Raw genomic sequence first — 16,067 nt, 5'->3', positions numbered from 1 at the left:
TTACTCCGCCTATGTGCGTATCAGACAGCGTCGCTTATGAGAGCATGAAAACGTCGACATATCGCAGCTGTAAACACAGTTCAGTGCACGTGTATGGACGGTGTGTGCCAAAGAACTGCGACGCTTACCTAAACGGGATAGGCCCGATGACCCAGTCAAACTCGATGAGGTCTTCGTCCTTGTAGAGCCGGATGACTTGAGAGGCCCAGTCATTGAACGTTTGGTGAATCTCTTGAACCAGGGGACCCTGTGGCGTTGAAAAATGAAGACGACCAAATGACGCTGCTGTACCTTGCGCACTGCGCATCACTGACAATGCATGGTCATTTTGTGTAGGTCGCGTAAGAAAAACAGAGCAATTACTTGACGTGTATACTCATTGTAGCCACACCGATGCTGCATGCAAAGTTGCAATCCGCCTTAAATCCACTTGTAAGCTGCCTTCTCTTCCTCTATCCACCGGAACTAGTGAGCAGCGCCCATGGCGTAAGCCGCTTTCCTCGCATATTTTCTTAGCATTGCCATGAATAGAATCATAACCTGGGTTTCTGAAGCAGCGTAAAATACTGACTCACCCTGCATTGTTGCTAAAGAAGCCAAGCCTCTTGCTGGAATTAAGTCGTTCAGCACTTGTTAGCGTTCCTAATAAGCTAATAAAACAGGCATCCACGAAGACTGACGCGCTGTTCGCAGCCTCGTTTTGCCACGCCGGGCGTTGTAACACAACAGGCAGCCCATATTATGCACCGACTATCAGCAGATTACAAGGCAGTTAACTGAGAAACCTTCACCTTACTGGTTCAGAACGTTAGTTAATCTCGAACAGAGATGGGGAGCAGTGCGTGAGCGCATATCGAAGAATCAGCGCCGTCGTGCGTACCCGCTTCTGTTTTTGGTTCCGGCAACAGCCGCACCGTCTCTTCAACTCCAGACCGCAGCCCATATAAAGCGCTATAGAAGCTGGACATCAACGCGTTATCACGCACGGAGATGGCGCTTTGATGCGTCAGCATGGACGCATGCGGCCAGATTTAGATACAGATAAGCTCCCATGACTTATGGCTTATAGTAAGAGTTGTAATGGATTTCCTAATTATAAAGGGAGAGAATTAGAGCGAAGACCGGTTTTCGCGTCCAGACGCGTGCTTATTAATTATGCACTGAACGCATACGGAGCAGTCCATAATCAACTTTTGGATGTCTTTGTGCTTCTGCGCGCGTGCTTTCGCGGGAACCTCATATTCCGCGGTAAATAAAAAGAGCTGCATTACTTAGCGCCTGGCTGCTGTGGTGGAAGTTTTAGCTTCTGCACATTTCGAATTAATATCTACGGCTAAAATGCCATAGGTGTTAGGGAAATTAGGCAAGCAGTAAGTGTACAAGACTAAAGCTAAAGGCATCGATGTTAAGGATGGCACCGGTGAAACAAGATTTTTTTTTTGCGTTCAAAGCATGCGAATACAGAGAATGGAAGCTGCGCTACATTGGCATGAAGGCAAACTCATTGCAGTTAATAAAAGCGCGTTACTTTTGTACTTCTTACACGATAATCTGTCAATTAACTGCCACTCTTTTCACCAGCTATTCGACTTTGTTCCATATTTATTATTATGCGCTTATTTTAGCAGCTTAACATCGTTAAGCTTTCAAGCTTCTATAGCTGGTGAACACCTACAAACATTAAGCCTAGGTTGCAGATTTGCTGTATCACCGAAACCGCACAGTCCTTATTTTATTTTAGTGCATAGTATTTTGTTTGCCCAAAAGTGGCTTCAATCACTTGTAATTTTTGTGCTTTCAGATTTCTGACCCCGCAAACACTTGCCACATTCGCACGCACGAATCAAGCATCTTTCTCTCGTGTATTTTTTTAGTTAATCATTGTCGGTTCTTCACAAAATACTGTGTCGCGAAGATAAGCCGAAGTCGGGTCTGTTAAAGGAGCACAGAGGGCAAACTGAAAGGTGCACTAAAGAGAAATCTGAACTTGTCTTTTTGCCACGGGAACTCGATCTACACGTTCCGAGCATTCTTAAAAACTACGAATTATTGTCCTGTGCGGCCGATTTCCCGAATTTAAATCGGATTAAACGTCCGGCTCCCGCCTTTTTTTGAACTCACCGCTGAAGGTAGCAGGAGTCACTTGACGTGTAGAGTGCCTTTCAGGCAGTCGCGTGGCGGCTTCGCTTTCGCTTTTGTCTTGTTTTTTAGGTTTCCACGAATCAATAGACCCAGTCAGAGACTGCATAGCTGCAAATTAGGCCCACGGAAATAAAAATACACGAGGACTTTTTGCTTTCTCCGACCGCTACGTATCACTCTGCCGATGGCAGAGCGGCAAGCCGCCACGGGACTGGCTGAAAGGTTGGTTGACTTCTACCTTCAGCGGCGAGTTCAAAAAAAGACGGGAGCCGGGACGTTTAATCCGATTTAAATTAGAGAAATCGGCCGCACAGGACAATAATTCGAAGTTTCTATGGATGCTCGGAACGTGTAGATCGAGTTCCCGCGGTGAAAAGACGAGTTCAGATTTCTCTTCAGTGCCCCTTCAAGGTGGCCTGTATCGACAGGGCACCGCGTTCTATTCTCGCACAGAGAACAGTCCCCGAAACCGGAGCTTTTATACAGTAGAGACGACCAACACGAAAAACAGTGTCGCCACCGCCGGTCAGTTTCGCAAGTAAAATGCGTGAGTGTACACCGATCTTTTGCGCGAATCCTAGAGCCGGGCTTCGCCGCCATTCACTTCAAAACGGTGGCAACCAGTTCTCCTCGGTGCGGAAGCCGCGAGTTTGCATCGAACGGCGGGAAAATTTTAAAATTCGATTTTCTCAGAAATGTATGCGTCTTTTTGCAGCCGGACAAACGTCAACACGCAACGAAAGGGGCAGAGAATCAATTTTTACTACGGACAGTAACTGAATGGAGCTCTCCTCAGAGACCACTTAATGTACAGGGCTGCCCGCGTCAGCCACGCACCGGAAAAATGAAAAGGTAGCGGATGCCACGCGTATCGCGGAATATACAGCTCGTATATTCAGCGCATGGCGACCGATGGTAGGTCTCAGAAGCGCAGGCAAAGATTTCATTACTGTACGCGTTTATGTGCAGCACCTAGGGGCAGACGCAAAGAAAATGCCTGATGAATGCAAATATCTACGAATATAATCGCACAAAATAATAGAATGAAAAAGCATTATAGAGCCATTCAGAAAAAAAATATGCAAATCATACCATGGGAATAATCTAGACCATGCGGTTGTAGAAAAGAAAATACCTTTGGCTTTTGCCCGCGCAAGTTGCAGCTGCGATAAAGAGAGCACTTTAAATTCAGTGTTTAGTGTACATCCACGATTGTAGCAGAACTGTGGCTGCGACAGCGCGCAGAGTTCCTCAAGGCGGTGCCGTGGTTGCACGGATACGCATGCCACTGAAATACATCACAGATGTTTTTGAAGACGCCCGGCTTTGCGAGCCGAGTGGCGTACCTTGACGAGTGTGTAGTTGACCCGGCGGCCTAGGTCGACGGGCTGATCGTCCGCAGGGTTGAACGAGTAGGCACCCGACGGCTTCTCTACCACGCCCTCGTAGGCCATGTACGCGAACAGCGACTGGCGGAAGGGCACCTCCAGACCCGTGTTGAGCAGCATCACGCGACTCAGCAGGCCCGTCACGGGATCCACGAACAGCCGGTACTTCTGCTTGGTCGCCAAAGCGCGCGCATTCATCGCACAAACAATGCACGCAGTCTTTTTCTATACCTGTCTTGCAAGGTCATGAAAGAACGCCTTACACCAGCGATTATTCCATCACTTTCCTCATCCAAACAATAATAGCAACCCCCCCCCCCCCCCCCCCCCCATTCTTTCCTTGGTTTCAAGGACTATTAGTTTATTTCGTGTATCCTACCTACCACAGGGGCAGCTTACAATCTGACCAGCTTTACAATTTTCAACTGCATCCGTCTATGGCGCATGATGGCCATGCGTTGCAGTTTGCCATTTCTCCGCCGGGCACGTTACCATCAGGGCTGTTCGAAAAGCTGGAATGACAAGTTCAAAATACGCCTCACTTCGTGTCCCGGCTACTTTGTCCACTAGGTCAATGTTGAGCGTCGTGTACTTGCTGCGCACTCCTAAATCAAAGCGCCAAACAGCATTTGTTTGCGAAATCACAAGAACTCTTTATGCGGACACTCAGAATCAGCGAAGTTGCTTCAGACGTTACGAAAGATCATCTATACCATCGGAGAGACACTATGCTTTGTTTGCACCAGAAAAAAAAAATATCTTGCGTATGAAGCTTATTGCCGGTGCACACAAAATATAACGAGGAAGATGGTTTCCGACGCTCCCTCTTGCAGTACAGATGGCAGTGGAGGGGGGGGGGGGGGGGGGGGGGGGGGGGGGGGGCTTTTCTATTTCCTCCCTCTACTTCTATTTTGTCGTCTGTGTATGTCCCAACTTATGCAAAACTTGGTAACTAAATGAAAAGTAACAACCCAGCTGAAATGCTAAATAATGCATTAATTGCTGTTTATTGACGCAAGTGCTGCATTTTTTTCGAGACATGAAAACCCACCTCGCGAAGTAATTCTGGACAATAGTAGATGCTCCTTTCATTGAGCGTGAAGTGTGACTTAGAGGATGCAAGTATCTGACAAAACGCTAGTTATGAAGGCAACTGAGTTCCCTCACAAGGAACTGATCACGTGGTTTAGCAAAAGATGCGCTGTGTTTCACCGAAATACATCTGTGTACGAATATTTCGTAACCTAAAGGAACTGATAAATGCTTTCCGTGTGCTTTCCGGAGCAAGTCGGAGTCACCACGGCCGGAAAATCAGAAAATTTTAAAGTGTCTCGAATCCTTGAGTCTTCGCATGATTCGTCGTCAAAATGATGCTCTCATACAGATATGCGGGGTCTGCCGCTATTGAACGGTGGCAAATGGCAATAAAGAGAGATGCCCTGAATACAAGAATATGCCAAAAAATCGTGCACGTACGCCATTGTCTATTGCCGGCGCTTCGCTTCCACCGTCGAATACAGCGCTACTTTCGCTGTCACGGAGCGTGAAACCTGCATGAAAAAAAAAGAGACGCTGTCTCAGTAGAAAGCACAGATAAAAGCAAGTCGCAATAACAGTATATAAATTTCTAAGCTGTTCAATAGCAGTGCGAGAGCGCATAACATGTAATGTGCTAAAATGAAAACATAATTTACGAAAAACTAACGCTTGCTGCGGAAACTGTGGCGATAAGTGCTAGCAGAGCAAGCATAAAATATCAATGCAATCAAGCCTGGATAAGTGTGAGTAAAAATAGAACTATGACAGCGGTGCTTTCTCAACAGCAAGACATATCTAAGTTTCTAATGAGCTCGACACATGGGAGTAGAGTGCTTAGTGGCTGTATTTTGTAATGAGTCTTTTTCTCGATACATTTTTTTTTTGCCTTTTCCATGGGTAGCTACTACCTGCGATGTCACAGCTGGTAGCTGCCAAGCGACGTCATTCGCAGGCTACGTTGTCAGAAGCGATGTTTACCGGTGGTAAAAGACACGAAAGAATAAATCAATGAATCATGAAAAGAACCACTGCAAAGTAACGCCTTAGACTTCGGATTTCGGCATTTATGTCTTTGGTTTGGCGTAAGTTTTCTGGGGTTAACTTTCCAAAACGACTCAGGCTGTGAGGGACGCCGTAGTGGAAGGCTCCGGATAATTTCGACCCCCTGTGGTTCTTTAACGTGCCATTGCATCGCACTGTACGCCGGCCTCTATCATTTTGCGTCCATCGAAATGCAACCACTCTGGCCGGGATCGAACCCGCGTCTTTTGGGTCAGCAGCCGAACACCATTACCAGTGCGCCATCGCAGCGGCCCTCTCGTGTCTTCGGAATGCGGGTAAAGTGCAGGCTGCCATGCCGGAAAGTGCAAGAAACTCAACGAGTCACGCTTAGTGCGCATTTAAGCCGCCTTAAATATACTCCCCTGTAATGCCTGCGCGGAGTGAACCTTTCTTTCAATAATCGTCGCGAGTTGACCTAGCGATCGCAGGTAAAGGGTGCAGTGGCAAGTCGCTTACTCCAGCGAAGCGGCCCTAAGCGCGCCATATGGGGGGAAAATGCGGACAGTTTGAGGTATACCAGCATAAGCCCTCACTCCCGCGTTCATCCTAATTCATTAACAACCAGAATTTGCTGAAAAGAGGGAGGAGTGCGAACACTCAACTTGCCTTCGTACTTCCGCAGCTGGTAGGTGGTGACGCCCAAGGGTGGCAGGTGCATCGGAAAGACAATCTCCGTCGTCGCGGCGGTTGCCTTCCGCTCCGGGATGCGGAGCACCTTCCGTTGCACCGGCACGAGCTGCGCCAGAAGGATGGCGACCGCAGTCAGCCCTCCGTCATTCGCCTTCGCACCAGCCATCGCGTTGCGTTGCGCGTGCCACGAGCGGCGCAAAGCTGGGGTTCCCATTGGCTGTGTAGATGACGAATGGCGATCAGCGGCGCAAAGAGCTACGCCGCTGATCGCCATTCGTCATCTACACAGCCAATGGCAACCCCAGCCGCCTCTCCAGCTCAGGTCTGTAGCAAACAAGTGTTTAAAATATTCGTGCGAGACCGCAATCATCAGGAATTTTTTGTTCTTTTTTTTTTTTGGCGTTGAGCCATTGCACATTTTCCAGTGATTTCGTTACGAGAGAATCACGTAAACGAGGCTTCAATTACGGTGAGTACATTTTGCGAAGGCAGTCTAGCACCACTGGACGCTATTGATTACGGCGTTGATTAATTAGAGCGCACCCTAAGAAGTGCTGACAGTAATGCCGTGTGGTTCGTTGGTCAAAATGCAAACTAACGCACAAGAACCCTAAAGAATGAGAGTTCGAAGCGGGCTCTGTAAAAGGTATTTTTTGAACGACTCAGCACTTTCCGACAAGTTGTGAGGAGGTATGAACAAAATTAAGCAAATGATTGTTCTGTTTAAATGGGAAGAAGCAGCTCAAAGAAGACAAGGGCAGAAGAAAGACGCACACAATGGCTTCGGCTTAAACTGATCAAAAGGCTGAGATGGGAACACAGCAGCATGTGGTCTATTTTGTACCCACCTTTCCGTCCGCCTATATGATGCCTTTTTTTACGGAGTGTATTGATCAGTTAGTTCCGATCAGCGCGGTGGTCGCGTCGCTCTTGTGTCCTTGTCTTCTGTGTGCTATTTTTTTTTACCATTTGAACAAAACGATGAATTACGAACTAACCAAAGCGGTCACTCTTGTGCGTAAAATACCTTCGATAGAAATCTGCCGCTACTACCATTCAAATCAGCGGCCAATGGTACAACATACTTTTCTGTATACCACAGAGAATACAATCTCTAATACTTAATACTTCCCCAGAAACTGCGAGCCACAGGAAGACGCCAATAGGGTTACCACATAGCATGCGTTGATTTTATTCCAAACGCAGAAGAGACCGAACCTCTTACCTGCGCCTCCAAGACCTGTCCCGGAAGTTCTTTGACTTCATAGCCGTCGCCCGAAACTGGTAGCCTCGCATAGGTTCTCACGGGCGTCGACAACGGGTTGTACACGAACACGAAGAACTGCAAAGAAGGATCCCAAACAGACAATTGAGAGGTGTCATCTAACAATATGACAGATAGGCCGGAACAGTGTGTTATTAAGCATCCGCTACAGAAGTAACGCTGGCGCCGTTCTCGTGCATCTTGCAATTGTAATAGATTTTAAGAGCGTTAGCTCTTACTCATCACGTTTCGAGATTTCGTGGCGTCTGCTACCACCCTGAGATCACAGCGCCATCTGTGGCAGCAACTAGAAAACAGCACATCTCCCATTGAGACTTGTAGCGCCATCTACAATAGCATAGTATAGAAACAACCACCTGCCGCGTGCCAGTGATGACGTCACGGTCCAATAAGGTGGAACTATGTGAGTATACCTCTCTTTAATCTCATTCATATCAGTTCTAGTAAACCAAACTGCTAACGCTCGTTACTTCAACGTCTTCGAGACGGTGGCGGGCTTTTTGACGTTGTTATTGTTCAGTTGCACAGTTACCATATGCCACAACTTACAGTTGCCAGCTTACCTCGGGGGAGGAAAATGCCATTCAGTATCAAAATAAAAAAGCCGCTCACAGAGGTGCATTGAAGCACGCATTTAGATAACTACAGAAGTTATGCGCTAGCCGATATTGCGTCTGTCTCGGTCCTTTCCAGCCAGAAACACGCCGCCGACAAGCAAATAAAGAACGCCGGCCGCAGCGTGCCACTCACCTCGTCGGCCGTCTCGGTGATTTCGCAGCTGCTGATGTTGAGAAGCGGGCAGAAAGTCAAGCAGATGTCTTGCTGGAAGGCGGTCCCTCCACTGCCAGACAGCAGCAGTCGTCGGTACGCCTTGTTGAACACGTCCTGCGCACGTCCCTCGTTGTCGACAAAATACATGGTATCCAGGACACCAGACATTCTTAAAAGCCTCAGTGAACAAAAACGGCCGCTTAGTTCTCTTCTTAAAACATGGGCCAAAAATTTTATAGTTTTGGCGCAGTACGGCGACTGGCTGTTTGCAGTACACAAGGCGATGTAACCGAGGAAAGTCTAAGCCGCGGTATAATGCGGCGCGGTGGTCCTTAGTTCTTTCTCCGAATGACAGCTTTCGTCGTTAAAGGGATGCAGAGACAAGAAATTCATCGTGCCCAATTTTCCTTCTTGCTCTACCTTGAAGTCGCGTCTTTATTAAATAACCATTCGAATGAATGACGCATTGCGTCGTTTCGCTACAAAAAAGGGCTAGAAAAAGTTCATTGTTTTTTCTTGCAAGCGTTACTGCGCATACACAGGACTTGCACTGCAGCACCGTCACCTGCGCTCATAATTGAGAAGCCTGTGAATGTGTGGCGTCGTGGCACAGGCAGTCTCGGTCACATTCTAGCCGTGCCGTGATAATGCAGAGGATGAGAATAAATAAGGTGCAGAAAGCGCCATACGTAAGCAAGCGCGCCCTACGCGGACGAGAATGACAATGTGATCCTGACGCACCTCACATTGCCTGATTCCCATGTCAGTCATGTAGACGTAGTCCTCAGCCACATGCTGCTTCTGAGTGCCCCTGCAATGAAGACGGACATTCTTGCAGTGGGCGAAGAGACGCGGGCTCTAATATCTTCTGTTGAAGAATAGAGTTCCTAGAATCATGAGAAAATAAGGACCTGTCGTACTGCCGGCACATTACAGACCCGTCGGCAAGGACTGAAATTTGCAAGATTTCTCCCATCTCCGTCATGAACACACACCGTTGGCAGAGACATGACCGACATGCATCCGTTAGTTTTTTCATACCTCTTTTAGTTCATTCCATTACTGCAGTTAGCGTAACCAAAGCCCCATTTATCCTCCCGCATATGTGTTCCTATTTCACATCCTCGGTGTATAGATGCGGCTCGAGTACATGTGGATCCAATATGTCACTTAAGGCTACTTAGCCGCCGGCAATACCATCTTGTGCAGGTTTTTTTTTTTTTTTTCTCGTAAATTCGTTCAGAGCAATTGGGCAACCAAGAGGATAGACATAGAAACTATGGCCAAATGGCGTTCATCCCGCCTAGGTAATAAAAAGCAGTGTGTGATTAATTCCAACCATGTGTTTGGCTTGTTTTAGTTTCTTCAGAAAGAGTAACGGGCTTTCCGCATAAATTGCAACAGAGCAATATTTCGAGCTCGGGTGCGGCCTGCGCAGTCAAGTGATTGCGGAATTGAATTGGAAAACAGTTTCTGCTGCCTGTCAAAAAAGAATGTGTACTTACGATATTGCGTCATGGTGCTGCAACACAGCCACGGCCTTTGCTGCATAGGGACGCGACAGTAAGAAAATGTAAGCATTCCAACATATTTTATCCAAAAAGTATGCATTAATTTATTAAAGAGGAATAAGATTATCACATATAAGACTATTTTATTTCTTGGTAGTATTTACGAAATCGTTTGAGGCCCTTAGCTTGTAGGGACGTGGAACCCTCCCGTAAAACGTCTGTGATACACGGTAAAGCACTTGTAAAATAATGAGCCGGCAGCGCTGCTTTAAATGGCAGTAACAATAGCATAGTGGGAGCTGACCTAAGTGATTATACACCTGCAATCGCTGTTTAAAGCATCCCCGTACGGTAGGAATATGCACCGTGCACGGAAAGTGTCACAAACGCGACTTCAGTGGTGAGAACGGTGCTGGATTATGCAGATTTTTAAAATTGAAAACAATGTTTGCATTCTCTATGTCATAGTACTTTCTAAGACCCATTAATTGCATGCCACCTTAAAGCACGGGGCAAATGATGGTGGTGGTGGTGTGACACGTTTATTAAAACAGCCTTTTTGTCAGTCGTTTAACAGGTCCTGGGCCAAGGTGACAAGGGCGCGTTGCAGGGTCAAGTCCCGGAAGGCGAGCCAGATGGGCCACAGTAGGGGCGGGGGAAACGATAGGCGGGGGAATGGAAAGTTGCGTGGCACTGTGTAAGGCAGTGTTCTACGTCTGCACACGTGTTTGGACAGTTTTGACACTGAGGTGCGGAAGTGTATCGGTACAGATAAAGTTTGGCTGGTGTATGTAGGAGGTTAAACTGTATTGGGCGAAGAATGCAAGCTTCACGGATCGATGAGGATGGGTGTGGCGGTGGCAGATTAGCTAAGTCGAATTTTTGCGGCATGTAGCATTCGTGGACAGTCGCTGGAAATGGATTCTTGGAAGGGTCACTGGAAATAAGCGTTTGGCCCTAAGGAGTCATTCCTACGGCACCAGCTGCGGTGTCCCGGCCCTGGACTGAAAGATATATCGTCGCCCAAATTCTGCACTGTACGCGTTGCATGTGAAAGTGAACAGAGGGTGCAATCAGAGGGGCAACGCAGATTACAGCCCTTCGGTCTGGAATGTTTTGCGCCAGCTCTGGCGACGGAAGCTGCGCTCACGGAGAAGGACGACCACTGCTCACCGAGAGTGTCCACATCCGCAGAATCATCAAGCTGCCCGATGACCTTGAGTTGCTTGCACGCCTGTTCAGGTAGGGAAGGTGACAGGACAAGCGAAGCGCACTGTAGTAATGCTGAGTGCAGGTTTCACTTGGTGAAATTGCATTAAAAAGTGGCGATGGACCAGCGGCAAGGCCAGGCAATTAATGAAACACAGGATTACCTTTGAGAGTCCAATTAAGTAACAACAGAAATAAAAAAACCCCAACAGACTGACTGACTGCGCGTGGGTTTCTGCGACCGCGCGTGGTAGCCTAAGAATAAAGGACACTCACAAGACCAGCGGATACCAGCTGTCTTCCTTCGCCTTTGCGCGCGCTCATCTGGCTACTTCATTTTTTATTTTGTTTATAAGTGATGACATGCAGAGCGTGAATGCGCCGGAGAGGTTAGCCACAGTCACAAAAGCGGTATAGGTCTTAAACTCCGTGAATAATGCCGTCAACAAATCGAGGTAGCTGGATACACATGAAGCGGCGTAGCCCGTTATTTCCTGGATGGATCGCTGTAGCTAGTATGCATCCGGGCCACAGAAAGCAATTAAGGGAAAGAAGACTGAACATCCCCCCCCCCCCCGCACACACACACACATATATATATAATATATATTTTCGGCAAGGGGAGCGAGGGCTACAGATTGGTGGCATGTTGGCAGGTTGGTGGACGAGACTTAATTGATGAACTCAAAGTGGGAACGATGTTAGTACAGGGAATTCCCCAAGAAGTTTCCGTCTAGCCGAACGGCCACGACCGTGTGGATGCTAACAAGTAATTACTCCTTGATTGGCTATTTCCTTGTGTGCGTTGCCCACGTCAGCCGTTCCGCGTTTTAACTTGAGCACACGCGTGTACAGGACGCGGCACAGCAGCGACTGGGCGCGCGTGTACGTGCCTGGAGAATGCCGTTGGCTTGGCGCGCGAAGTACTTGAAGTTGGGCCTGCTGGTGTAGTAGCCGGTCCAGTAGGCGTGCTCCTGGTCGGCGTACGGGAAGAAGTCGTCCGAGAACTCTGGCCACCGCACGCCGCTGTCATGCAGTGCCTTCAGGTAGCAGGCGGGGGTCGAGTAGAAGGCGTGCACGCGGCTGCCGTTCGCTTGCTGCGCACGCGCGGCAAGCATCCCAGGGCTCAGCCGACTGCTTTGAATGTTTATTCTCGAGGAATGTTAACATTGCGTAACCAAGGTTTACGGAGCAGAAGGCGTAAGAAGCACAAAAGGATAGAAAGGTATTTATTTATGATCGTTTATTATATAAAAGAAATAGGCCTAAAGAGAGGCGTTGTGTAAGGGGAATCAAATACAAAAAGCCTATGTAAAATAGCTTAGAAATCAAAAGAATGCGTAATGGTAAGTAAAGCAAAACAGACCCAAAACTAGTGAGCTCATATTACAAGACATCGCTATTCACAAGAACTGATATCAAGCACAACGCAACAGCTGTGCTTCATGGAACACAATACGGGATATGCACAAAGTATTGTACATACGCAAAAAAGCAAAAAAAAAAAAGAGAGAACAGATCGCATGTATACGTGATGATAACTGGGCATAAACAGAACCCAACCAAGCAACAGCCTCAAGCGGCTGAAAATAAAGTTATATTAACCATGAGTAAAGAAAACACGTGTTAAGCGTCATCAACGAAGTAGATGTTCGCGAAAGCTGTCGTGATTGCGCTCGAGGTCAATGAATGCAGTCCGGAAAGTCGTTCCACAGGCAGATGTCGCGCGGGAGTGGCGAGAAGTTAAAAGCATGTGTACTGCCGTAAATGAGGGTATATTCTGCAATACACATTCGGCAGGCCACAGTGCGAACACCGAACGTAGGCAGGTTTGTTCTCTCAACATAAATGAAAAGGAGAACAATAAAATGCGCAGTGAACCATTGTAGAAGCTGACGCACGGGGGAGGTTTTAAAAATTGTCACTACAATCAGCTTTAAGCTCGCCTTGCCAACCGGTCCAAACAAAGCATGCAGTCCAATCAAACCACCTAGAAGTTTGATTCTGAAGTTGGACAACCGCAGCGCCCACACAACCTGCCCCCTCTCCGTAACCACACAACACCAACTGAAGCAAACCAGTGTTGAGGTAGCCTGTACGACACTCCTAAAGTGAGTAGCGCTTGCCTTTTCTGCCCCTTTCATCCTTCGGCTGTTCACTTTAGGAACAATAAGAACAATGATCGTCCAGGTTACGACCCTTGCAGGACCTCTCCTGTTGATCTAAAGTTCGCTCTGCCCTGCGCCAGCCGCGGCAATATTATCATATAATTATTTAAAAGGATAAGTTGCAACTCATGGATGCACGCACGCACTGTTCGTCCTGTAATGTTGGGCAGCGTCCGTAGAGACATGAGCGCACCGCACAAAATAACCTTCTATACTTTCGCTTTTGTTAATAAGGCGTGCTTCTGTCTATAGGCCCCTGTAACGTGAATCAACGCCACTGAGCGTAAAGTCTCAACTTTGACTTCTTGAACGTCCCCACAGTGAAACAAACATGCTCCCTCGCCACCCAGATAAGTTTGCTGGAGCGCTACGCGCTTCATCGTCACTGGCGTCGCTAATGCTAAGAAACCCGTTGCCAAAAGCGGCTCACCTCGGCGTTGATGTAGTAGATGAGGCTGTCCAAGTTGCGAAACCACTTGGACGCGTCCCTGTAGTGGAAGTCCATGCCCATGGTCACCACTGTGTGGTTCGTGGCGTAGTACTTTGCCTAAGCACGTGGGTAAACAACAAAAACAAACAAAAAATTAAGCGGGATAAACGTTAGTTAGAAAGACCACGTGAGGGGACTTAGGTTAGAGTTTCAAATGTAAAGTTTTTTTTTCATTATTTTTGTATTCAACGCAGAACGCATGCGCTTTTGTCCCGAAGGAGCCATGATTAATTTCGGTGAAATAAGAATGCGTTGTTTAAGCTTCGTAAAGACACACCAGAAACACGTATGCTTTATGGACATTACGCAGCAGTCGCGTTTCACCTCACACGCCGCATTGCATGACGTCTGTGCAAGACACGATAAAGTAAGCTCTGTTCATTCTCTCCAAAGCCGCGCTTTTATCCATTAACGATAAAAAAAACGCAAGCGTTGAACGCCTTATTAGCATATCGGACTTCTAAAGAGCTCAAGAAAAGCTGTCGAAAAGCATAATGCATTCGTTCTCTAATTAATGCTTGGCGACTGTAATGCACTCGCGAGCCACGCGCTGCTGGGGGAGCAGGCCTTTTCTCTTTGGCAGAACGAAATGCTCTACCTCTTGAGAGCAGTTTTCTCCCGTGTCAGCAGGTCGATACTGTTTTAAAAAATATTTGAGAAGCTCTGGTCTTCTTTACATCAAAGGGAAGTCGAAATGGTTATAGGATAAGTGAACAACGCAAGAGAATCGGAAATGGACCATCCCACTGTCGAGGATTAGGCAGATTTCAGCGAGATTATAGAGACAGCAGCGAAACATTACAAGCGAATGAAATTCACCAACCGCCCATCCTCCGCGCTATCCCAGCGGGCGGAGACGGTCGGCATGCAGAGGAAACGAAGAACGTAGAAAAAAAGCTGGCGGAAGTTGCGTCATTGGGAGTGTTTTTCCAGGAGGATCCCGCCAACCGCGGTTGCTCTCCGGGTCTGTCTTTGTGAGTTTATTTGTCGCTTGCCGTCGCTGACGGTTTCTTCGTTCCTTGAGCTTCTATTGGACGCTCTACGCTGGCTTGCAGTCGCTATCAAGAATCACGGAAATGGCGCAGTTGGTGCAGTCGCTATAGCTTACAGGGCGGCATAGTACGACTTTACGAATAGCGCTCGCAGCGATGATCGTCTTTTCAGTAGGGCTGTCGCCAAGTGACGCAAAATTACTTGCGAGTTCGTGGCCTCGCTAACTACATTGGTGCGTACGTAGCCTCTTCCGCGCCAAGTTTTCCTTTTACTCTTGCAAAGCTATAGTACAAATTTTCTGCCTCCAAAACGCAAACACCCGCCGCGGTGGCTCAGTGGTAAGGCGCTCGTCTACCGAGCCGGAGTACCCGGGTTCGAACCCGACCGCGGCGGCCGCGTTTCGATGGAGGCGAAACGCAAGAGGCGCCCGTGGGCTGTGCGATGTCAGTGCACGTTAAAGATCCCCAGGTGGTCGAAATTATCCCGGAGACCTCCACTACGGCACCTCTTTCTCTCTTTCTTCTTTCAATCCTACCTTCCTTCCTTCCCTTACGGCGCGGTTCAGGTGTCCGCCAAGATATGTGAGACAGATACTGCGCCATTTCCTTTCCTCAAAAACCAATTTACAATTTTACGCAAACACGCGCCGGTCAACCGCCTAAGGAGGAACACGGCAGACGTCGGCTGCTGTCGACGACACACAGGTTTCTACTACTTGATATTCTTAAAATATTCTTACAGTAAGGAAAATATTGATGTGCAGTGGACTGCTGCAATGAAAAGAACAGATTTTAGGCGCTCCATGAGAAGTGGGACATGCTCGGATCGTTTTTGAAACAGCGATTGCCATCGGGGCATGGCGCCTATAAGGGGACTCCACATCAGGCTGTCATGGCCCCTTCGGTGCGCCATCACTGGAGAATGCGACGCAGGCGCCAAGTGAAGAATCAGAAATTGAAAGTAAGGCGCAGGCATTCTCGCCTGAGAAGACTCCTGTGCCTCAGCTTCTAGTGACGTGCACATGAACCTTCATTTGCGGTTACTGACCTTGGTGCCGGCGATGCGATTCTGCGTTGACAACGCACTAAAGGGACCACGCCGTACTTGAATCGAGCCCACTTTTCCAGAATTTCCGCAACCCTCGCTAAGGACAGAGCCTGGTGACATTTGCTGAAGACACGAGCATGTCACGCACAATTCACCTCTCGGACAAATGTCTAAAGCGCGTCACACACAGGTCTTACGATGCATATGTAGTCTCAGGCAGATCTGTCTGCAAAGGCCCAACCATTTAAACGCGGTAGTGCACAATATTAGTGGTCATTTACAAAGCATAGCGTCCGCAAGAACCCGTCCACTCACATCTGGTTGTTTTGAGAA

At 47.9% G+C, this 16,067-nt stretch overlaps 1 protein-coding gene across 1 annotated transcript in view; it reads right to left on the bottom strand.

The window, feature by feature from the left end:
• LOC149351829 (lysosomal alpha-mannosidase-like) overlaps positions 1 to 16,067 on the bottom strand; it is a 347,210-nt gene that overhangs the window by 17,380 nt on the left and 313,763 nt on the right. Inside the window, exons 8-18 of the mRNA XM_089581157.1 lie at positions 13,635 to 13,751; positions 11,930 to 12,133; positions 11,001 to 11,061; positions 9,822 to 9,861; positions 9,058 to 9,127; positions 8,296 to 8,430; positions 7,486 to 7,602; positions 6,237 to 6,366; positions 5,007 to 5,080; positions 3,489 to 3,698; positions 129 to 247 (exon numbers count right to left, since the gene is read on the bottom strand). Coding sequence (XP_089437283.1) covers positions 129 to 247; positions 3,489 to 3,698; positions 5,007 to 5,080; positions 6,237 to 6,366; positions 7,486 to 7,602; positions 8,296 to 8,430; positions 9,058 to 9,127; positions 9,822 to 9,861; positions 11,001 to 11,061; positions 11,930 to 12,133; positions 13,635 to 13,751 — 1,277 coding nt within the window. The remainder of the gene's footprint in view (positions 1 to 128; positions 248 to 3,488; positions 3,699 to 5,006; positions 5,081 to 6,236; positions 6,367 to 7,485; positions 7,603 to 8,295; positions 8,431 to 9,057; positions 9,128 to 9,821; positions 9,862 to 11,000; positions 11,062 to 11,929; positions 12,134 to 13,634; positions 13,752 to 16,067) is intronic.

The sequence above is a fragment of the Amblyomma mixtum genome, chromosome 3 (assembly GCF_055824585.1).
Source record: "Amblyomma mixtum isolate Tamu chromosome 3, ASM5582458v1, whole genome shotgun sequence".
In the NCBI taxonomy this organism is placed as follows: domain Eukaryota; kingdom Metazoa; phylum Arthropoda; class Arachnida; order Ixodida; family Ixodidae; genus Amblyomma; species Amblyomma mixtum.
The sequence above is the reverse complement of the archived record's forward strand: the minus strand, read 5'-3'. Positions and strand labels throughout refer to the sequence as shown.